The sequence below is a fragment of the Bos grunniens genome, chromosome 10, assembly GCF_055505025.1.
Source record: "Bos grunniens cultivar Pamir isolate PY7600 chromosome 10, Bosgru_T2T1.0, whole genome shotgun sequence".
Taxonomy (NCBI): Eukaryota; Metazoa; Chordata; class Mammalia; order Artiodactyla; family Bovidae; genus Bos; species Bos grunniens.
The window spans coordinates 85909869-85933425 of NC_141174.1; the positions used below are offsets into that span (position 1 = coordinate 85909869).

A 23557-nucleotide genomic window follows, 5' to 3' on the forward strand; every position below is an offset into this window, starting at 1 on the left:
TCATTTTGTAAGGGAGCAAGATGAGCACAATCCTTAGGAGGCAGCCGTTGCTGTGCTCTTTATTCTGCTCCCTGTTACTGGGCGACAGGTCTTGCTCAGCCACTGCTCTGGTGCCTCAGTGGGCCCTGCCCTCTAGCAACCAGCTGTCAGTGAGCGACTGTTAGTGTCCTGCTCAGCTCTTGGTCAGCACCGCAGTGGGCCCTGCTCACAAGTAACTGTTGATGGGGGACCATTAGGGAACCGAGTTAGCCAAGGGTCGGTAGTGTGGTGGTCATCAGGTGGAGAGTGAATTAAGAGGCAGGTTCAGGCCTTCTCCTAGAGGCCCTCCAGCTTACCCAGCCTTGGGCCAGCAGGAGAGCTGGAGGGCCCAGGGAACAGACTGGGGACTACGTCCTGCAGAGCTCCAGAGCCCTCACTAAGGGCCTCCATTAGCCATGGCCCAGACCTGGAGGCAGTGGTGAGCCTCTCCCCCAACCCTGTCACTGTGACCTTCTAGCCGTGGCCGTCTGCCTGGGCTGCAGTCTGTGAGACCCAGTGTCCCCCATTTGGGCAGCCTGAGGAGACAGGGCCAGTGTGGGTTGGGTGAACTCAGGGATGACAGCTGGGCAGGATGTGGAAACCTGGCCCTGAAGGAGCTGCCAACTGAGCTCTGCCTCCTCTTCGGCAGGATGGGGACCTTGGAGGGTGAAAGCTGTGCCTTGGGACTTTGCCCTTTCTGGTCAGGACAGAGAATAACATTCATCTGGTAGAGGTTTACAGGAACATCATTACCTGACCATGACCAGACTTCAAGAACAAAGGATCGGACACCAGGAAGTTTGCAGCAACTCACCATGCCCCTCCCTCACCTTTTGCTTTGAAAGGGGCTTGCTGAATAAAGGAGCTTGCTGAAAGCTTTCAGTACCTTTGGGCTTCTTAGGGCATAAGGTACCCATCTCCTTGTATGAATCTGTAATAAACTTTTCTGTTCCAGACTCTAATTAGTTTTGGTGTTGGTTGGCCTCACTGTGTGTCGTGTACACAAACTTGTGGTTTGGTAAAAATTTTAGTAATTAAAAAATCGGACTGAAAAAAAAAAAAAACAGAAAAATGTATGTTCAGCTAAGAACAGCTGTGTCATCATAATGTTCCATAGTACTACTTCTGATTTTGTCCCAAAACCATGTTTTTTGTTGAAATGTCTAGAAGAGCATAGTTAATACATAGATATTCCGGGCTTCCCAGGTGGCACTGGTGGTAGACAACCTGCCTACACTGCAGGAGACCTGGGTTCGATTCCTGGGTGGGAAAGATCCCCTGGAGGAGGCCGTTGCAACCCACTCCAGTACTCTTGCCTGGAGAATCCCATGGACAGAGGAGCCTGGCAGGCTGTGGTCCACAGGGTCACACACAGTCAGACATGACTGAAGTGCTTTAGCACATATGGTTATCATGGAAATTCACTGAATTTGTCGGTTCGTGGCAAATTATTTTTATATTATCTAGTGCTTTCTTTTTTCTTTTTACAATTCCAAGAATCTACTTTTCATTTTTTATTGAAATACATTTGACATGTAACATTGTCTAAATTTAAGGTGTACAACATCTTGTAATGTATAATTAGATCATTTATGTATTATAATGATTGCCATTGTAGTAATAATTGGGCTTCCCAGGTGGCGCAGTGATAAAACAATCTGCCTGCCAATGCAGGAGATGCAAGAGATACGGATTCGGTCCCTGGGTGGGGAAGATTTCCCTGGAGAAGGATAAGGCAACCCACTGTAGTATTCTTGCCTGGAGAATTCCATGGATAGCAGAGCCTGACGGGCTGCAGTCCGTGGGGCTGCAAAGAATCAGACACAAATGAGCACACGTGCACATAGTAATAATTAGCACCTGTATCACATTTCAGAATTATTTCTTCTCACTAGTTGGAATAATCAAGTTCTAGTCTCTTAGCAAGTTTGACTTTTATGATACAGAGTGTGCACGCTGCATGCTCACTCATGTCTGACTCTTTACGACTCTATGAACTGTAGCCCACCAGACTCCTCTGTCCATGGGATTTCCCAGACAAGAATACTGGAATGGGCTGCCATTTCCTTCTCCAGGGCATCTTCCCGACCCCGGGATTGAAACTATGTCTCCTACGTCCCCCGCATTGGCAGGTAAATTCTTTACCACTGAGCCACCTAGGAAGCTCCTTACAGTACAGTAGTGTTGTCTATATTCACTGTTCAGTTCAGTTCAGTCGCTCAGTCATGTCCGACTCTTTGCGATCCCATGAATCGCAGCACGCCAGGCCTCCCTGTCCATCACCAACTCCCGGAGTTCACCCAGACTCACGTCCATCGAGTCAGTGATGCCATCCAGCCATCTCATCCTCTGTCGTCCCCTTCTCCTCCTGCCCCCAATCCCTTCCAGCATCAGAGTCTTTTCCAATGAGTCAACTCTTCGCATGAGGTGGCCAAAGTACTGGAGTTTCAGCTTTAGCATCATTCCTTCCAAAGAAATCCCAGGGCTGATCTCCTTTAAAATGGACTGGTTGGATCTCCTTGCAGTCCAAGGGACTCTCAAGAGTCTTCTCCAATACCACAGTTCAAAAGCATCAATTTCTTCGGCACTCAGCTTTCTTCACAGTCCAACTCTCACATCCATACATGACCACTGGAAAAACCATAGCCTTGACTAGACGGACCTTTGTTAGCAAAGTAATGGCTCTACTTTTGAATATGCTATCTAGGTTGGTCATAACTTTTCTTCCAAGGAGTAAGCATCTTTTAATTTCATGGCTGCAATCATCATCTGCAGTGATTTTGGAGCCCCCCAAAATAAAATCTGACACTGTGTCCACTGTTTCCCCATCTATTTCCCATGAGGTGATGGGACCAGATGCCATGATCTTCGTTTTCTGAATGTTGAGTTTTAAGCCAACTTTTTCACTCTCCTCTTTCACCTTACTCAAGAGGCTTTTTAGTTCCCCTTCACTTTCTGCCATAAGGGTGGTGTCATTTGCATATCTGAGGTTATTGATATTTCTCCCGGCAATCTTGATTCCAGCTTGTGCTTCTTCCAGCCCAGCATTTCTCATGATGTATTCTGCATATAAGTTAAATAAGCAGGGTGACAATATACAGCCTTGACATACTCCTTTTCCTATTTGGAACCAGTCTGTTGTTCCATGTCCAGTTCTAACTGTTGCTTCCTGACCTGCATACAGATTTCTCAAGAGGCAGGTCAGGTGGTCTGGTATTCCCATCTCTTGAAGAATTTTCCACGGTTTATTGTGATCCACACAGTCAAAGGCTTTGGCATAGTCAATAAAGCAGAAATAGATGTTTTTCTGGAACTCTCTTGCTTTTTCCATGATCCAGCAGATGTTGGCAATTTGATCTCTGGTTCCTCTGCCTTTTCTAAAACCAGCCTGAACATCTGGAAGTTCACGGTTCATGTATTGCTAAAGCCTGGCTTGGAGAATTTTGAGCATTACTTTACTAGCGTGTGAGATGAGTGCAATTGTGCAGTAGTTTGAGCATTCTTTGGCATTGCCTTTCTTTGGGATTGGAATGAAAACTGACCTTTTCCAGTCCTGTGGCCACTGCTGAGTTGTCCAAATTTGCTGGCATATTGAGTGCAGCACTTTCACAGCATCATCTTTCAGGATTTGAAATAGCTCAACTTGATCTCCGTCACCTCCACTAGCTTTGTTCGTAGTGATGCTTTCTAAGGCCCACTTGACTTCACATTCCAGGATGTCTGGCTCTAGATGAGTGATCACACCATCATGATTATCTGGGTCATGAAGATCTTTTTTGTATAGTTCTTCTGTGTATTCTTGCTACCTCTTCTTAATATCTTCTGCTTCTGTTAGGTCCATACCATTTCTGTCCTTTATCGAGCCCATCTTTGCATGAAATGTTCCCTTGGTATCTCTCATTTTCTTGAAGAGATCTCTAGTCTTTCCCATTCAGTTGTTTTCCTCTATTTCTTTGCATTGATCGCTAAGGACGGCTTTCTTATCTCTTCTTGCTATTCTTTGGAACTCTGCATTCAGATGCTTATATCTTTCCTTTTCTCCTTTGCTTTTCACTGCTCTTCTTTTCACAGCTATTTGTAAGACCTCCCCAGACAGCCATTTTGCTTTTTTGCATTTCTTTTCCATGGGGATGGTCTTGATCCTTGTCTCCTGTACAATGTCACGAACCTCTGTCCATAGTTCATCAGGCACTCTATCTATCAGATCTAGGCCCTTAAATCTATTTCTCATTTCCACTGTATAATCATAAGGGATTTGATTTAGGTCATACCTGAGTGGTCTAGTGGTTTACCCTACTTTCTTCAATTTAAGTCTGAATTTGGCAATAAGGAGTTCATGATCTGAGCCACAGTCAGTTCCTGGTCTTGTTTTTGTTGACTGTTTAGAGCTTCTCCATCTTTGGCTGTGAAGAATATAATCAATCTTGATTTTGGTGTTGACCATCTGGTGATGTCCATGTGTAGAGTCTTCTCTTGTGTTGTTGGAAGAGGGTGTTTGCTAGGACCAGTGCATTTTCTTGGCAAAACTCTATTAATCTTTGCCCTGCTTCATTCTGTATTCCAAGGCCAAATTTGCCTGTTACTCCAGGTGTTTCTTGACTTCTACTTTTGCATTCCAGTCCCCTATAATGAAAAGGACATCTTTTTTGTCCTTCACCATACTGTGCCTTATGTCTCTAGGGCTTATTTATACTTGTTGCATGTAGTAAACTTAAATCTGTCAGGTCTTCCCAACTCCTAGGCCCAAGTAACCACCATAATACTCTTGAGTTTTACAAGTTTGGATTCAGTCACTCAGTCACGTTCAACTCTTTGCAACCCTATGGACTGCAGGACGCCAGGTTTCCCTGTTCTTCACCAACTCCCAGAGCTTGCTCAAACTCATGTCCATTGAGTTGGTGATACCATCCAACCATCTCATCTTCCGTCATCCCTTTCTCCTCCTGCCTTCAACCTTCCCCAGCATCAGGGTGTTTTCCAATGAATCACTTCTTTGAATCAGTAGCCAAAGTATTGGAGCATCAGCATCAGTCCTTCCAGTGAGTATTCAGGACTGATTTTCTTTAGGATTGACTGGTTTGATCTTCTTTCAGTCCAGGAGACTCTCAAGAGTTTTCTCCAACACTACAGTTCAAAAGTATCAATTCTTCAATGCTCAGCTTTCTTTATGGTCCAACTCTCACATCCACATATGACTACTGGAAAAACCATAGCTTTGACTGTATAGACCTTTGTCGGCAAAGTAATGTCTCTGCTTTTTAATATGCTGTCTAGGTTAGTCACAGCTTTTCTTCAAAGGAGCAAGCGTCTTTTAATTTCACGGCTGCAGTCACCATCTGCAGTGATTTGGGAGCCCAAGAAAATAAAGTCTCACTGTTTCCATTGTTTCCCTATCTATTTGCCATGAAGTGATGGGACCAGATGCCATGATCTTAGTTTTTTGATCGTTGAGTTTTAAGCCAGCGTTTTCACTCTCCTCTTTCAGTCTCATCAAGAGGTTCTTTAGTTACTCTCCATTTTCTGCCATAAGGATGGTGTCACCTGCATATTGAGGTTATTGGTATTTCTCCTGGCAATCTTGAGTCCAGCTTGTGCTTCATCCATCCTGGCATTTCTCATGATGTACTCTGTATAGGGTTAGATTAGTAGGGTGACAATATACAGCCTTGATGTACCCCTTTCCCAATTTGGAACCAGTCCATTGTTCCATGTCTGGTTCTAACGATTGCTTCTTGACCTGCACTCAGATTTCTCAGGAGGCAGGTCAGGTGGTCTGGTATTTCCATCTCTTTAAGAGTTTTCCACAGTTAGTTGTGATCCACATAGTCAAAGGCTTTACCATAGTCAATGAAGCAGAAGTAGATGTTTTTCTGGAATTCTCATGCTTTTTCTATGATCCAACAGATGCTGGCAATTTGATCTCTGGTTCCTCTGCCTTTTCTAAATCCAGCTTGAACATCTGGAAGTTCCTGGTTCATGTACTGTTGAAGCCTGGCTTGGATAATTTTGAGCATTACTTTGCTAGCTTGTGAGATGAGTGCAACTGTGTGGTAGTTTTAACATTCTTTGGCATTGCCTTTCTTTGGGATTGAAATGAAAACTGACCGTTTCCAGTCCTGTGGCCACTGCTGAGTTTTCCAGATTTGCTGGCATATTGAGTGCAGCACTTTAACAACAACATCTTTTAGGATTTGAAATAGCTCAGCTGGAATTCCATCACCTTCACTAGCTTTGTTCATAGTGATGCTTCCTAAGGCCCACTTGACTTTGCACTCCAGGTTGTCTGGTTCTAGGTGAGTGATCACACCATCGTGGTTATCTGGGTCATTAAAATCTTTTTTGTATAGTTCTGTGTATTCTTGCCACCCCTTCTTAATATCTTCTGCTTCTGTGAGGTCCATACCTCACAGGTATGGACCTTTTGTCCTTTATTGTGCCCGTCTTTGCATGAAATGTTCCCTTGGTATCTCTAATTTCCTCGAAGAGATCGCTATAGTCTTTCCCATTCTGTTATTTTCTTCTCTTTCCTTGCATTGTTCACTTAGGAAGGCTTTCTTATCTCTCCTTGCTGCTATTTGGAACTCTGCATTCAGATGGGTATATAAGTTAAATCAGACAGTACTTGTCTAACTTACCTCACTTAACAAAATGTGCTCAAGGTTTATCCATGTTGTCTCAAATGGCAGGATTTTATTACTTGTTAATAGTTGAGTAGTATCTCAATGTGATTACATATAACGTGTTTTCTTTGTCCGTTCATTGGTTGGTGGACTCATGTCTTGGCTATTGTAAATAATGCTGCAGTGAACATGGGGGTTAGATATCTTTTCAAGGTACTGTTTTCATTGTGTTCAGATAGATTTCTTTGTCTTGCCTAATTATTCTAGCTAGGGCTTCCAATACTATATTGAATAAGAATAATGAGAATAGACATCCCTGTCTTATTCCTGATCTTAGAAGAAAAGCTTTCTTTCTCCAGTGAAAGTATGTTAACTGTTTGTTACTCATGAGCTTCATTATGTTTAGGTATGTTCCTTCTGCACCCAATCTGCTAAGGTTTTTTTATTATGAAAGGATGTTGTATTTTGTCGAACAGTTTTTCTGCATCTATTGAGATGGTCATGTGATTTTTATGTTTTATTAATGTGTGTGACATTTATTGATTTACATATGTTGAACCATTCTTACATACAAGGCATAAATCCCACTTGGTCATGGTATACAATTCTTAAGTGTTCTTGAATGCAGTTTGCTGATACTTTATTGAGATTTTCTGTTCCTATATTCAGCAGGGATACTGATCTGTCATTTTCATTTCTTGTTATATCCTTATCTGGCTTTGGTTTCAGGTTAATGCTGGTCTCATAGAATGAGTATGGAAGTATTCCCTTCTCAAATTTTTCTAAGAGTTGACTGTGTGGATCACAATAAACTGTGGAAAATTCTTCAAGAGATGGGAATACCAGACCACCTGACCTGCCTCTTGAGAAATCTGTATGCAGGTCAGGAAGCAACAGTTAGAACTGGACATGGAACAACAGACTGGTTCCAAATAGGAAAAGGAGTATGTCAAGGCTGTATATTGTCACCCTGCTTATTTAACTTATATGCAGAGTACATCATGAGAAACACTGGACTGGAAGAAACACAAGCTGGAATCAAGATTGCCAGGAGAAATATCAATAACCTCAGATATGCAAATGACACCACCCTTATGGCAGAAAGTGAAGGGGAACTAAAAAGCCTCTTGAGTAAGGTGAAAGAGGAGAGTGAAAAAGTTGGCTTAAAACTCAACATTCAGAAAACGAAGATCATGGCATCTGGTCCCATCACCTCATGGGAAATAGATGGGGAAACAGTGGAAACAGTGTCAGACTTTATTTTGGGGGGCTCCAAAATCACTGCAGATGATGATTGCAGCCATGAAATTAAAAGATGCTTACTCCTTGGAAGAAAAGTTATGACCAACCTAGATAGCATATTGAAAAGCAGAGACATTACTTTGCCAACAAAGGTCCGTCTAGTCAAGGCTATGGTTTTTCCTGTGGTCATGTATGGATGTGAGAGTTGTGACTGTGAAGAAAGCTGAGCGCCAAAGAATTGATGCTTTTGAACTGTGGTGTTGGAGAAGACTCTTGAGAGTCCCTTGGACTGCAAGGAGATCCAACCAGTCCATTCTAAAGGAGATCAGCCCTGGGATTTCTTTGGAAGGAATGATGCTGAAGCTGAAACTCCAGTACTTTGGCCACCTCATGTGAAGAGTTAATTCATTGGAAAAGACTCTGATGCTGGGAGGGATTGGGGGCAGGAGGAGAAGGGGACGACAGAGGATGAGATGGCTGGATGGCATGGCATCACTGACTCGATGGATGTGAGTCTGAGTGAACTCTGCAAGTTGGTGATGGACAGGAGGCCTGGCGTGCTGCGATTCATGGGGTCGCAAGGAGTCGGACACGACTAAGCAACTGAACTGAACTGAACTGAGGATTGATGATGATGATCCTTTGAATGGTAGAATTCTTCAGTGTCGCCATCTTGTCCTGTGGTTTTCTCTGTTAGGTTTATGATTACTAATTCAGTCTCTTTGGTTATGGCCTGCTCATATTCTCTATTTCTTCCTGATTCAGCCCTCTTTTAAAATTTCTGTTTTATGTTGGAGTGTAGGTGATTAAGAATGTCATGCTGGTTTCAGGTGTACCCCAAAGTGGTTCAGTTCTGCATATACATGTATCTAGTTTTCAAATTCTTTTCCCGTTTAGATTATTATAGAGTATTGACCAGATTTCCCTGTGCTATACACAGTAGGTCTTTGTTGGTTATCTGTTTTAAATATAGAAGTGCATATGTCAGTCCCAAACTCCCAATCTATCCCTCCCCTTTGGTAACCATAATTTTTTTTTTCTAGTCTATGAGTCTGTCTGTTTTGTAAATGGGTTCATTTCTATAACATTTTTTATATTTTTGCTTCTGCCTATAAGTAACATAATGTGTTTGGAGTGATTATTGATAAGGACTCACTATTGCTCTCTTATCATTTGCCTTGTTTTTTATCTTTTTCCTGTTTCTACCTTTGTAAAGTGGTAGTTTTCCTTAGTGATTTGCTCAGTCTGCTCCTCCTTATTTTTTCTTCATAATGTTTCTTGCCTGTTTTTTTTTGCTTTGTGGTGGTGGTAGTTGTTCAGTCACTCAGTCGTGTCAAACTCTTTGTGACCCCATGAGATGCAGCACAGCAGCCTCTTCTGTCCTTGACCATCTCCCAGAGTTTGCTCAAACTCATGTCCATTGTGTCCAGTGACGTCGTCTAACCATCTCATCCTCTGCCACCCCCATCCCCTTTTGCCTTCAGTCTTTTCCAGCATCAGGGTCTTTTCCAGAGTTAGGTCTTCACATCAGGTGGCCAAAGTATTGGCGCTTCAGCTTCAGCATGTCTTTCCAATGAATATTCAGGGTGATTTCTTTTAGAATTGACTAATTTTATATCCTTGCTGTCCAAGGAACTCTCAAGAGTCTTCTCCAAGTTCAAAAGTATCAGTTCTTCAGCGCTCAGCCTTCTTTATGGTCCAACTCTCACATCCACACATGACTACTAGAAAAACCATAGCTTTGACTATGAGGACCTTTGTTGGCAGTGATGTCTCTGCTTTTTAATATGCTGTCTAGGTTTGTCGTAGCTTTCCTTCCAAGGAGCAGGCATCTCTTAATTTCATGGCTACAGTCACCATGTGCAATGGTTTTGGGGCCCAAGAAGGTAAAAATGTGTTACTGCTTCCACTTTTTCCCCTTCTATTTGCCATGAAGTGATGGGACCAGATGCCATGATCTTAGTTTTTTGGATGTTGAGCTTCAAGCCAGCTTTTTCACTCACCTCTTTGTAGCTTTCAGAATACATCTCATAAGTAAAGTAGTCCTTCTCATGCTGATAGCGTCTTGTTTTCATTCTCCTGTAATGGCTCAACCCTTTTTATTCCTCCCCTTTTATACTTCCGATGTCACAGTTTACCTCTTTTTATGTGTATTTTCATTTCTGTGTCACTAGTTAGGACCGTTTTATTTCAACTTAAGAACTCCTTGTAGCATTTCCTGTAAGGCAGGTTTTGTGTGTCTGAGAAAGCCTTTATTTCTCCTTCATAGCTGAAGGTCAGCTTTGCTGGATAAAGTATTCTTGGCCAGCCATATTTATCTTCCACACTTTGAATATGTCGTTCCACTTTGTCCTGGCCTGTAGAATTTCTGCTGGGAAATCCACTGATAGCCTTGCAAGCATTCGTTTGTAAGTTACTTTTTCTCCCCACTGTTGCCTTTATGATTTTTTTTTAATGGCTTTTGATGTAATTGGAGGTCTTTTGGCATTGAGAGAATAGTGTGTCCTATTGGGCTTTTAGGTCCAACTTCCTCCCTGGCTTGGGAAATTCTCAGCTATTTCTTTAAATACACATTCTCTGCTCCCCTCTCCCTCTCTGCTCCTTCGGATAGACCATTAGTCTCACATTTGTTTTTCTCATCACGTATGAGAGTTCTCTTAGGTTTTCACTTTTTAAGAATCAAGTTGCTAATTCTTTCCCAAATTTCATCTGCCTAATTCCCTAAGCTTTCTACATATTCTTGATCTCATTCATTGAATTCTTCAGCTGAAGAATTTGGTTCTTTTTGAAAACTCAATATATTTGGTAAATAACTGCCTAAGCTTTCTTGTACTTTCATCACAGCTGTTTCTAATTTTTATCAGATACAGTATTCTGTGCCTGTGGATTCAGTTGCTGAAGAATTATTGTTTTTCTCTTTGGGATTCCATATCACTGTGATTTTTTTGTTTGGTAAAATGTGCCTCTGCCCACTGAGTTTGAAGTAGCACACCTCTTTCTTTCTAGTTGTTAGATGTTCCAGTTCAACACTGACCATTAGAAACCTTTTTTTTGTTCTCCACAAGGTGGCGGCATAGCTCAATTTTTGGTTTCTCTACCTCAGCTGGCTCTAGGGCCATGCTACGGAGAGCCGGTTTAAAAAAAAGTCTGCCTAGAAAAAGCTGGCAGCAGAGTGGGGCAATGTGGGCTTAGCACCCCCTTTCCACAGCAGGCAGGGGGAACCCTCCACTACGGTAAGCCCCCCGGAGGGCCACGCACAGACCTCCCGCTGAAATCCAAGGCAGGCAGCAGGACGTGAGATCCTTCAGTGCTCTTTGTTCTCGTCTCCGTCTCCCCACTCCCACCAGTCGCTCCTGAGGAATTAGTGCTGCTGGAAAGAAGCAGGTTCCTCCAGCAGTGCCCAGCCAGGCAGCGAGGCAGTCACTTTAAGACCTCTGAGGGAGGTGGCTGTGGTCCCTGGCAGTGGAAGCCCAGTGTGTTGCTGCTCCCCTTCGGCCTCCAAACTGGTTTCTGTCCCCCCACCGTTTGCCTGGTTCCCCACAGATGCCCTCTCCCGCACCGTCCGCCCACACTCTCCGGTCTCTACACTCCCGTCTGGCTTCCCGTCCCTCCCCCCAGCAGGTGGGGGTGAGGCAGGCTCACGAACTCTTGGGTCCGCAGTGCTGCTAAGGTCTCCCCACCTATGTTCTGAAGCACTTTTTGGTAGAAATCTTTTGCATGTTCCAGTGTAGTGTACAGAGAAACTTCTGTTCGGTTATGAATGACTCAGGGATGGAACCCAGGTCTCCTGCATTGCAGGCAGTCGTTACTGTCTGAGCCACCAGGGAAGCCCATCAACAAGCAGATAGTTGTAAATAAAAGAAGAAAAGGAACTCACACTGCCATGCTGCTGCCATCACTTGCTCCTCTACTTTTTATCTGCACCTGCAAGTTAGGTATAATACCAATAATTTAAAATTTTCATACCTGGAGATTGAGTGCTATTCGTGAAACCCTAAGTTGAATGAAGTAAAAGGATTCCGGGTCAAACACAGTTTATGTACGAAGGATGGCCTGTGGACTGCAGTACACCATCGGGTTGTGTGGACTGGGAGGGTATTCCTGGTTTTCAGCAGAGTAAATAGCCCCTTTCAAACCTGTTTCTTTGCGTGCAGAAACAGGTATCCTCAGCATGGTGACAGCAGTTTCTAGTGCTTTTGTTTCATTCCCCCCAAAGATGATTGCCAGCTAAATGACAAGCACGATGCCAGGTTCTGGGAGTGTGTTAAATTACCATCTCGTAACCTTATATTTCTTAGTGCTTTTATTTCATTTCTTTTGGCATATCTAAATGTCAGAAAGTACATACATACAAAATTCCAAACACCTTCCTAAAATGGTTTTAGTATTGGCGAGTCTGATATCTCAGGTTGAATTGTCCAATATGTCTAAAGTGCATTCTCGCAGCTAATCAATAGCAGCATTTGTTCTGTTTATAAATCCTTAAGAAATATTCAGACAGCAGGTGGAAAATCACAATAAAAAGCAAAGCGTGATCTAGATATATTTTTCCTTAATTATCCAAGACAAACACATGCATGAATTAGTTTATACAAGAAATATACAAAAAATAGCAATATAAAAAAGTTCATACAGCAATGAGAAAGAGGGGTCTTTCTCTGCTACTAATATTAAATATGGCAAGGTGTATAATATAAAAAGTTTGTAGAATCCTAGATATCTTTGGAGCCACAGGGGAATCCCTGATGGAGGCCAGTGTGTGATGACATGAGGTCTGTGATTTTCAACAAAGCTGGAGTTTTATAAGATGGTTTTCAGAAGGCACTGCTTTGGAGAAATCACCAACACAAATGATGAAAATGTTCTTTTGTTATTGAAACTGTCAATTCATGGCTTCTTGCGCCTAAAATGAAAGCCAGCATTTAGTGTTGAGTTTTGCAATGAATCTCTAGGAGGGCTTTGAGAGAATTCCTGTTTTATCATGGGAAAAGTTATTCTAAAAAAGCAAATAAAATATGCTTATCCAGTATTTAATTAGACTTCCCATCTTTATCTGATTTTCCAAATTGCCTAAGGAGTACATACATGTGTCAGAAGTAGACACATGGACCTGTATAGTTAGATACTTGAAAAAAGGGGGCTTAAAATAGTAAAAGAATGGGCCAGACTCTTGGCTATGTCTTTAATATGTGATTCCTTTCCCTACCAGATTTCACCATTCCGTTTTATTTTAATGAACACTTCTTGCTATAACAAGAGGCAGGTTAGGAAAGAATGAATTATGTGAGGAGCTGTCACCCCGACCCCAGCCTCCCCTCCTTAGAGGTGATCTCCCTTAGGCCTCTGAAAGCTTTATGAGCACTCGCAAACTAGGAACAAGAAAGAGTGAGTGTTCTTACAGCTCTAATTGCTATTATCCAACCCCCCAGGGTTCTCAGCACTGTTACTGCCTCCTGTAGTCTGCCAGTAGGGCCCAGATATTCCAGAGGGTAACCAAAAAACACATAGATCCTCTTAGGGAAAAAAAAAGGTGGATGTAGGGAGAAGGGGTGGTGGGGAGGGAAGACAGAGAGAAAGGCCACACTTGGTCAGTACTCACTTGGGTTGTGCATGGTGCTGGTACCCAGGCCCCAGCTGAGAGCCCGCTCTCATCTCCACAGCCACAGAGCACTGGGGAGAAAACCACAGAGAGGAAAACTGTGAGGTTGGAGGGTCTTCAGAGACCATCCAGGTAATCTCATTTTCTATCAGAAAGAGTTCTTGAGAAAGTGAGTGGCAAAGGCTGGAGCCTGGCCCCCACCTTCCCACACTCTTTATTCAAATCTGTCCCCAGGAATAACAGTTCTGCTCCTGAGAGGACTCCCATCAGCTTGATGGACATTCTTGCTCTTCTAGGTGATGCTCTCTTACTTGATTTTTGGGCATAGACCCACTACACTAAAGACAGGGGCTTCGAACTGAAGAGCTCCATCCAGTAAGACCAGAGCAGAAATGCACCCCTACAAATATTTCACTCCTACCCTTGTTTCTACATCAGTCCATTCAGACTCTGTTCCATCTGGCTGGGCAGGTGCTACTGTAGATGATCTTCGTTTTCGACTACAGAAAAAGGGAACGACGCAACAGTTATTTTTTACATCTAAGAACAGGAAAAATATTAGAGAAATACCATATATACTCCTTCAAAGAATTAATGACACGTTTTTACAGGCTAGTCTGTTCCTCAAGAACGAGCAGCTAAGAAAATTACAGCCCTCTAAATAAAGCAATTTGATGCTCACTCACCTAGTTGGTGATTCTTGTTTTAAAGTCTCTATTTCAGTAAACTGGACGGATTGTCCACCACCCCTTGTTTTATAAACATCACCCTACAGCCAGGAGAAAAGATCACCATTACACTTTTATACATCCAAATGATAAACATACATATATATTTCAAACTGATTTTTTAAGACTTTTATGAAAACTCCCATCCACAAAACCAGATGGTGCTTGGACTGCTGGGTCAGTACCTTAAAATACTTTAAAGATTTGTGTGCATATGTCTCTATAAAAAAAGTCCAATGCAGTATAATTAATAGCATTCTTACTTGCAGAAAATAACATTCCTTTTTATTCAACCAGTAATTTAAAAACTATAGTAAAGATCAAGCAATCTATCAAATTTCTAAATGTTCTAAGGCAATATACTGTCCTCTTTGGATGTTCCCCTTCTCTCATACACACGTGACAGGACAGTCTTTTTATTTTTTTGGCCGTTATGTACAGCTCGCGAGATCTTAGTTCCCAGACCAGGAATTGAACCTGGGTCCTTGGCAGTGACAGCAGTCTTAACCACTGGACTGCCAAGGAATTCCCTCCAATGATAGTACTCTTAAGCAAAGGCAGGAGTTCTTTGTTTGATTTAAAACAAAACGCACATTAATTAAAAGTATATATCTGGAGTTCCTCTAACAAACACATTTAGCAGATTTAGTTCCAATTTAGCAGATTCAAACCCAAGGAGTAACTTGAGTTTTCTAACAACAAAAAAAGTTTTATCAAATACCCATTTCTCTTCTAGTTGACACTGTCTATGTGTCAAAGGAACAGAAGAGTAAATGGTTTCTTGTTTTTTGAATATTTCCTTCTCTTGTGTAAATTTTTACCTTAATTAGCTTAGTTTCAATCTCCCCATCGGAGGCTAGTTCCTGGTGTGTCAGCATGTACTTCTCACACTTAGCTAGTGCCTTTTCATTTGCAACAGACACAGTGATGGCTCGGGGGACATGTGGCTGCATGACTGTCTCAGTTTGCAGGTTAGTGGCAGGCTTATGATCTACCCATCTGTCTCCCGCAGAGCGTGATCGTCTGTGTCGCAGACGAATTGGTGGTGCGTTCTGATCAGATTGAGAGAGGAATCAAGAAACAAGCATAACCCAGAATTAATTTCAGGGTACTATTAGAAGTGCAGCAGTTTTGGCTACTTTAGTTGGTGACAGTATGAAAACAAATGCATGAATCTTTGTATGTAGACACAAAACCAACAAACATCTTTAAATACCAGTTTATGTATGTAGTATATATTCTACTAGAGATCTTCCCTTTCAACAAAGAGTAGAAGAGAAAGTTCTGGTAATGCTGCTAGTCTTTCCTGTGTAGGTGATGTTTAGGACAAATAATTCATTTTTTCATTCTTGATCAAAAACCAGTATTTGTTCCTGCTATTGTGAAGTAATCTGTTAGGTCCACAACTATGTTAAAAGCTTCAAAAAGATCAGTAAAAGCCCTAAACACATCATAGGCCTCTAAACAAAAGAGAAAATACTCCTATTAAAAAAACAGACCTCTCCCCCCAGCAAAAGCTGATGGAGCTGTATAGTAAATACATGCTAAAAAACAAAGTATTTTAAGAACCCTGTGTATAAAATGATTAAAAGAATGTAAATAAAGTACTTCTGCAAACTTTTAAAAATCCCAGAACATAACTTTATGAAAAGTTCACAAACATTTCCTAAAGGTTCCAAGAACCAGATAAAGAATTCACTATCAAATCAGTCTCTTATCATGCAATAAAAAACTAGATACTTCCAGTAAAACGTTATATAAATTTAGGAAAGTTAAGTTTAGCACAGTCAACCTAAGGGTGGGGGGAAAAATCACATACAGAACATAGTTAATAGTTTCTTTGTAACTTTGCAAAGTTTTTGTTTGCAAAACTGAAAGCAAATGAAAGGGTCTGTCACAGGCCAAATCCTTCAAAACCGGTCAAGTATGGACACCTAATTTAAAATGTGTATTTGGAGAACTGAAGTATCTCCCCTGTACAATTATAACAAACAATGCATCAGTGACAAAATCATGACACCAAAACATGGGCAACAGCATTTGCCACTAAGGATACCCAGGCCTCACAACAAGCAGGAAACGTCCCATTCTTAAATGGCTTAATGCTGAATGAGGAAGAAAGAGGTTTTCATGACCTACCATTTAGCAAAGGTGATAGTTTTCTCAAACACATTTAGCAACAGAGACACTGTGAAACAAACTTTGGAAAGATGACTGTCCTTACTTACACTCTACTGTCATTTATGAAATACAAAATATTTAAGCTTTCTTCCTCACTGAAGTATATAAATTGAGTTCGCCTTGACATAATTTTTGACCAACAAACCTAGATGTGTATTCTGCTGCACTTCTAAAGAGATTTTGATTTCAAAAGAAGTTAAAGGATCTCTAGTAAATTCTCTTAAATACCTCATAGCCACATTAGATACTATGTTAATGTTGACCAGGCATAAGTAGGCCTTGAATAGTTTTCCAGTCTATAAATTTGCATGAAATAAGGAGGATTTATTAGAGTTGATCAGAAAGACCAGTCACCATATAATTTGCTCCCCAAAAAGGTTTAAAGCAAAATCTGCAAAGTAAAGAAGCTTAAGCGACTTTAGACTTATCTGTTGCCTTTGGTAAATACCTTGTAATTCATCATTATCCCTTAATAATCAGGAATGCAGGCCACCTAAATGAAATATGTTCTGTACCCTAAATTATACAATAACAAAATCTAAAGCAAATATTTACTATAAATTAAATTATTTAAAGAAAAATTCTTAGATATATTAAAATTTTACTAAATGTAGATTCACAATATTAACTTTGCCAACTTACTCAGATTCAGAGGAAAATTTTACCTTAATCTTTAAAAAGAAAATATAAACATGAATTTGTTTAAACAACCTTGAATGAGGCAGAGCCCTTCTAAATTGAGACAAAGGCCTTGAGATTAAAAGCAATTTATTGGACATGTAAATCTTCCTTTGGCAGTTATAAAACAACTGGCCTGGGCTCCTCAAAAAATAGTATCATGAAAATTTAAAAAAGGGGGAGGATGGACTATTTTATATTAAAAAGATTAAAGAGATAATAACCACATATAATGTATTCACTTTGATAGGACCAAGGTTTGAAAAATGAAAAGCCATTATTGGGACACCACTAACTTTCTCAGGTGTGATGAAGACTGTGGTTATGTGTGTAAGACACAAAGTCTATGACTTACTGTCAAAGGCTGAAGAAAAAAAAATATTTACATATCTATTTTTTTTAAATAAAAGTCCAGGAAAGCAGTTTTAAAAATGGAAATTAAAAAAAACGTAAAAACTCCAATTTGAGGAAGAAAAGCCACAAGAAAAGAATGGAAAATGTGTTCTAAGACACTCACTGATTCTGTGGATTTTGCTTATCAGTTCATGCAGCTGAAGAGCACGTGTTCACTGAACACGAGGCACTTTCTGTGCCAAATGCAGCTAGGCTTTTTCAGATGAAGAGCTAGGCCTCAGTTTCAGGGTGATCTGATCTTTCAAACTGACAGAAAAAATCAGACCTTGCTTATATATTAGAGCTCACCCATCATTCCAGTGAACTTTCAAAACCAAGTTATAAAAACACACAACATTAAAATCTATTGCTACAATGCTTTAAAATGATAACTGGCACTAACCCTGCTGCAGTGATCCTCTTCTACTTCTATCTCATTTCTGAACGAAGGAACCACCTCCCTGCCTTCATTCCAGTACATCCCTCGCCTTCTGTCTGACACGATACAAGTTTTACTTTGTCCTGGCTCCTGCTGCCTACGCCTCGCAATAGATGTGACATTGAGAGGTGTGTTGTACGGAGGTATTTTCTGCTCCCATTCCGAAATACAGGAAGCTACAGAAATGCTGCTGCAAGAGTTAGAGCGCCTATGTAGCTGTTGACTCATGAGTTGCTGGCCGTTGGAAATCTGAGCAATATAGTTACTAGAAAGCTAAAAAAATTGAAGAGAAATTAATGAGCGAGAGTTGAAAAACTGAGAAACAATTCATTACTTTGCTGTAATTTTAGCTCGTGAAGACATAATTTATAACTTGTCTTTTTTTAAGACAATTTTTGTTCTGAATTACTAATTTTACACTAAATTTGTGTTTATACTAAATTTTTAAGTATAAATAGAAATTTGAGAAATATAATAAATTTAAAACAAAAAAATTGATTCTCATAGTAATAGTCAGCTAGTTGATTCTCATAGAAATAGTCAGCTAATCTGAACAAATCTTCTCTAGTACTATGAAGTTACTACACAACACAACTACAAACAACTTACAGGTATGGGTGATGGAGAAACAGATCTCTGAGTCACTTTTTCTCGATCGCGCTCCCGAGAGGGCCTCTCTGGCTTTTCGGTTTTGGGCTCAGTAACGATAGCCTTCAGTTGTTTCAGTTTCTCATCCTTCACCCAGAGTTTATTTTGCATCTCCAGCTGTTTGGCTGCCACTCGACGCTCCTGAAGGTTTATGAATGGCAATAAGTAGTCTAATTCAGTTACACCAAACCAACTGCATCAGTTCACCTGAACATTTTATTTCCTAAAGATGATAGTTCTTCAAAATGCTAATTAATTTGCTGTGACTTGTTAGGGCAGAGAAAAAAGGTAAAGGGGACGGAGTAGTGGCTGCTGTTGCCACCACTAAAACACTCTGTGTCATTCAGTCGTGTCTGACTCTTCGAGACCCCGTGGACTGTAGCCTGCCAGGCTCCTCTGTCCATGAAATTCTCCAGGCAAGAATACTGGAGTGGGCTACCATTCCCTTCTCCAGGAAATCTTCCTGATCCAGGGACTGAACCCAGGTCTCCCGCACTGCAGGCAGATTCTTTACCAGCTGAGCCACCAGGGACCCCAGTACAAGCCGTTCAGAACCCTACAGTTAGAAATCAGTCACCCATGAGACGGGGGCTGTGGGAGTGGCACTCACGCATTCTTTCTCCCACTTCATGGTGGTTTCCGTCACCATGCCTTGCAGCCTGGCTTCCAGTCTACGTTTGTCAGAAAACTGTCGCTGAAGTTTTTCATTCTGGGTTTCAAGCTCCTGTTGCAGATTGCGCTTATCTTCCTCATAGATGGTTGTTGTTTTCTCTAGAATCTCAACCTGGGAATGTAGACCATTAAGTTCAACATTTGATGTGTAAACATTTCAAGTAGCTTTAAAATAATCTCTCTCACAATCTGCCTGTGCAAGCACAGTTATGGAAAGAAGAATCATGGAGAAAACCTTTTCCTCTAAAATTTCATCTGAATGCCCATCTCTGTTCCTAGAAATGAGAACTTTTAAACAAGCTCCTCACTGAAAGATGAAGTTATAATTGATTTCATGTGAAAATTACTGTTCCCTAACACTAAGGCCTAAAATTTTGTTTTTATAAAGGCCACTTTCAGAATAGAGAAACTGTATTGGTTGAGATTAGCTTCTCTAGAATGAATCATGCATCCCCTAAATTATCCTCAGTAGTAAGTCAAAAAGCAATTTATAATCAAAACTAAAACACCAGAACATTCTCTTCAATTGGTAAGGTCTGTGTCATAAAGAGTATTCTACCCTTTTATTGCCTTTCACTAACAGTTCCTCTATGGGGGGAATGGGATGAAGATTAGTAAATAACCAAGTGATAACTCCCAAGGAAGCAGCAGCTGCAGGTCCGTACAGCAGAATAGCTAAATCAAAGACCAGTGTTAAATGTCCAGCACATACATCCATTATAATAACCCCAAAACCAACCTTATATTCTAAAGTTTTGTTTTTCTTCTCAAGTCGTTCTATTTCCAGTTTCTGTCCTGAGATCACCTTTTCTTTTTCATTTAGTTTTCCTTGAATATAGTTTTCTTTATTTAAAACAGCATTGTCAAATTCTTGTAACAAAGCCTTAAAAGTAATAGCTGAAACAAAAGCATGCAGGCAAGTTTACTCCAATTCCAAAGCAACTGGTGAAGTCAACTTTTATAACTGTCATTTATATAAAATGAAGCTCTTCAGCAAATACCCCTTTGAAAGTCTATAATCAGAAAACAAGTCTGGAAGGAAATCAAGAGTTCCTCAAATCCACAAAAGAGATACTTTTGTTACTGAAAAAACACTTAAGTCTTTGATTTTGCACTATAGCATAAATAATTTGTTTCAGAACAAATGCAGAAACAAACAGAAGTAACACTAGCTTTAGGGACAGTTAGTTCAAGTTAGTTCAATCCCTATGTACCATTCACTAGTCAGTGACGTGGGCAAGTTGTTTCTGAGCATGTTTCTTCATTTCAAAATGGAGATTTAAGTACCATTTAATCTCACATTTTTCTTATGATGGTGATAAGAATACATACATTCAGTGAGCACTTCCTATGTACCAGGATGTCATATGTGATTTTCATATATCATCTCTTACCCTTATATTTAACACACTCCCCCTCTGAGGCAGGAACAATTATAATCCCATTTTGCAGTCAGAAACTAGAAATAAAGGATTAAGTAATTTTCTCAAAGATACAGTTATTATGATGTAATAATACATGTTAAATGCCTTGCATATAAATAACTAGTAGGAGCTAAGAAGTAGCTCTTATCCCTTTCATCATGACTGTTAATTTTTAAAAGGGAGAAATTCACATCCACTTTGATCTTCTGCTTTACGTTCTTAGGATATAAAATGATGCCTTGGGGGCTACTAAAGTTCAGAGGCAACCCTTCCTTGAAAGATGCTGTCCCAACACAAAACTCCCTGCAAGTTTCTCCTGTTAAGATGACTATAAACAGCTTGCCCTTACACTGCCTGTTAAACTCCTCAATCATCATCTGTCGTAGGTGATGTCGTCTCTCTAGTGCTTCGATCAGCCTGGGAAGAGTCTGCTCATCATTGACATCCAGAAGTTCGCAGGATGGCAAAGGTGGGAAACTCTGTAAAACCACTTCTGAAACCAGCGGTTCTGTATGGAGTTGTTTAAAAAAAAAAGTTACACAGGAGAGAAAGAGTTATTCAAACAAGTTTAACACTGGTAAGAGCCCCAGTCCAATTAACAGTGTACTTTGTTGGGTCATCATATTTCCTTAAAAATGAGTTATATGAGTTGTAAAGAAGAAAAAATGAAAAAAATGTCAGTATATAATAAAAGAAATGTGATTTATACTTTGGTTCAGACTTTTTTTTGCACTTGTTTGTTGAGGGGAAAGAAAGTGAACAGTTTTCTTAAGTGAAATAGATTTAAAAAAGAGAGAGACAGACTCAGCAGCAGGCAGATGACGCACAGCAGCTCATACCGTCTCCAACAGGACCTGCCCGGGCCTGGTTTCTGTATCGCCTCCCCGGTGTTAAACCACATATGGCCTTGTCTGTTGGTCTGGCTACTTCAACTTCTTGGGTCACTTCTGCAAATCTCATTACTTGCTAAGATACAAAACAGGGTTTGATTTTGTTTTTATATATAAGCTTTTGCAGTCTTTCTTCAGAAATCAGTAAGACAGTAATAGATTGGTCATTAGTTCACTTCTGTAACCAGTGGTTCTGTATCAGTTTTTAAAATGTTCAAAATGTTATTCTTCACATGTAAATGGTTTTCTCTACAGAAACTCAGATTTCATAAAGGCATTAAAATTACCAAGCTTTCTTCATAATCTTCAGCCTTTGGATTCACACACACGATCAGGCGTACTTTCCCTTCCCCATCAAAGTAGTTCTTGAACAGATGGGTTAACTTTGAATCTCGATATGGAACCATCTATAAATATATTCAAACCCAAATACATCAGGCAGAAACTGCACACAAACAAAACTACACAAAGTATACAAACAACCAAAGGCTGCTGCTCACCTTGTTAGTACCATAAGTTTGGTTCTCTCTCAGGACCTCCATACATGTTCTCAGTGTCATTAGTGACTGGTTAATGTTACCTGATAGAAAAATGTACACAGAAGTCATTTGAAGACACCAATGGAGTAGCTAGAGCATGGTCTGTTTGTCTGTGAAATATCTACTTCATGGAACTCTTAGATAGAAATTACAAATGACAGATTTTAGTGGGCTCAGCTTAAAGAACTGTCCATATATGGCAATGTTGCAGGAGAGTGTAAGTACCGGGATTCTTATGTAAAGACTCTCCACTGAATGTAACATTATACTTCATGACCCGTAAGGTTTGTTTCAAATCTTAAATGCCATGAAAGAGGATATTGAGTACAGATGTTTAATATCCTCTAAACCATGCCCCTGTTTCAGGCTACAGTTGGCTCCATCCAGACATCGATGTCTCCCTTGCACCAGAAGGAGCTCCTGTTTCTACCAGTCAGGTGTCTCAAGAGCCAACTAAATCTGTTCCCTCTATATCTAAAGAAGGTTTCTTAGGCAGCATGCTTGTTAGTCCTGGCCACTCGTTTGAATTTCTGAGTTAGGGCAAGTCTGACAGATCTATCAAGCCAACAATACAGGAGATCTCACCTGCAGAAACCCTAAAAGTATTACAACACAGAAAAGTTTTTTCATTTTGAAACCATGCTTTCATTCTTGGCCACCTTTCAAAATACAGAGCTCATCTGTGCCTCCAAGATATTCCATGATTCATGCTTTCTCCCCCTTGACCCCAGCTCGCACTGTCCTTCCTCCGTTCTTCCATGTGTTCTTCAAAACCCATATCGCTGCTAGCAGACTTGCCATACCCTCAGACCTCTCACAGAATGATCCATTCCATCTCTTTCTCTAATGGCCACCTGTGATCTGGATGTAGTCCATGGGTACACTTCAGGGAGTGTGCATACATGGTTGGGAAGTAAATGCATCTTTTTTCTTACTAACCTCTGAAATTTAGCTATTTCTTCAATTATGAATGTAGGCCAAACACCTACAGTAATGGTAATAGTAGTACTTGTGCTTTTTAATCAACAGAAGTCACAGATAACTTTTATAACAGTTTATTGCCTATCTCAAGATACTTACATTCATTGCTACTTTGAAATTATGTAGTTATAGACATGCTGTCAGGTTTAAGGCATTAATAAAGCACATAAATTACTGTATGACAAAGGTTTTAAGAAAACTTTTAAAAACACATTTCAGTCTAATTGGTTTCTTTGTAATCCTGTATTTTATGGTATACATTCTAAAATATTCTGAATCATATCCACAGGCTTCACCCCACCCATGATGCAAAACCGTACAACCTTATTTTTATTTCCCAGAAGAGTGGTGCTTCTCCTGCAGCCTTGTGAATAAAAGTTGCCTACTTTCTAAAAGCATGACATATTAAAAGGATGGTGAGCAGCAGGCGGCCAGCCGCATTTTCCTAGTCCCTTGCTGTTGTTCTTCAAACACATTCCCCTTACATGCCAGCTCCTGGGTCAAC

The 23557-nt window shown here is 40.6% G+C and overlaps 1 protein-coding gene and 1 long non-coding RNA gene across 12 annotated transcripts in view; both read right to left on the bottom strand.

The window, feature by feature from the left end:
- Nucleotides 1–1517: 1517 nt before the first annotated feature.
- LOC147365258 (uncharacterized) lies at nt 1518–11808 on the bottom strand. Its single transcript, XR_015135320.1, has 2 exons — nt 11758–11808; nt 1518–1825 (listed from the first exon to the last, which is right to left on the bottom strand). It is a non-coding gene; the product is annotated as an uncharacterized LOC147365258 (long non-coding RNA).
- Nucleotides 11809–12165: 357 nt separating this feature from the next.
- Nucleotides 12166–23557, bottom strand: part of KIF23 (kinesin family member 23) — a 60421-nt gene continuing 49029 nt past the window's right edge. For 5 of the 11 annotated variants that reach the window (XM_086322781.1, XM_086322773.1, XM_086322779.1 and 2 more), the window contains 13 exons: nt 22033–22112; nt 21820–21939; nt 21482–21608; nt 20992–21150; nt 19958–20115; nt 19157–19330; nt 18508–18687; nt 17863–18171; nt 15029–15259; nt 14166–14248; nt 13901–13979; nt 13480–13550; nt 12166–12783 (listed from right to left, as the gene is read on the bottom strand). In XM_086322781.1, the coding sequence (XP_086178907.1) occupies nt 12768–12783; nt 13480–13550; nt 13901–13979; nt 14166–14248; nt 15029–15259; nt 17863–18171; nt 18508–18687; nt 19157–19330; nt 19958–20115; nt 20992–21150; nt 21482–21608; nt 21820–21939; nt 22033–22112 (1787 nt within the window). In that variant the 3' untranslated portion in view covers nt 12166–12767. The remainder of the gene's footprint in view (nt 12784–13479; nt 13551–13900; nt 13980–14165; nt 14249–15028; nt 15260–17862; nt 18172–18507; nt 18688–19156; nt 19331–19957; nt 20116–20991; nt 21151–21481; nt 21609–21819; nt 21940–22032; nt 22113–23557) is intronic. The other 6 variants (XM_086322777.1, XM_086322776.1, XM_086322775.1 and 3 more) reach the window with 3 other exon arrangements.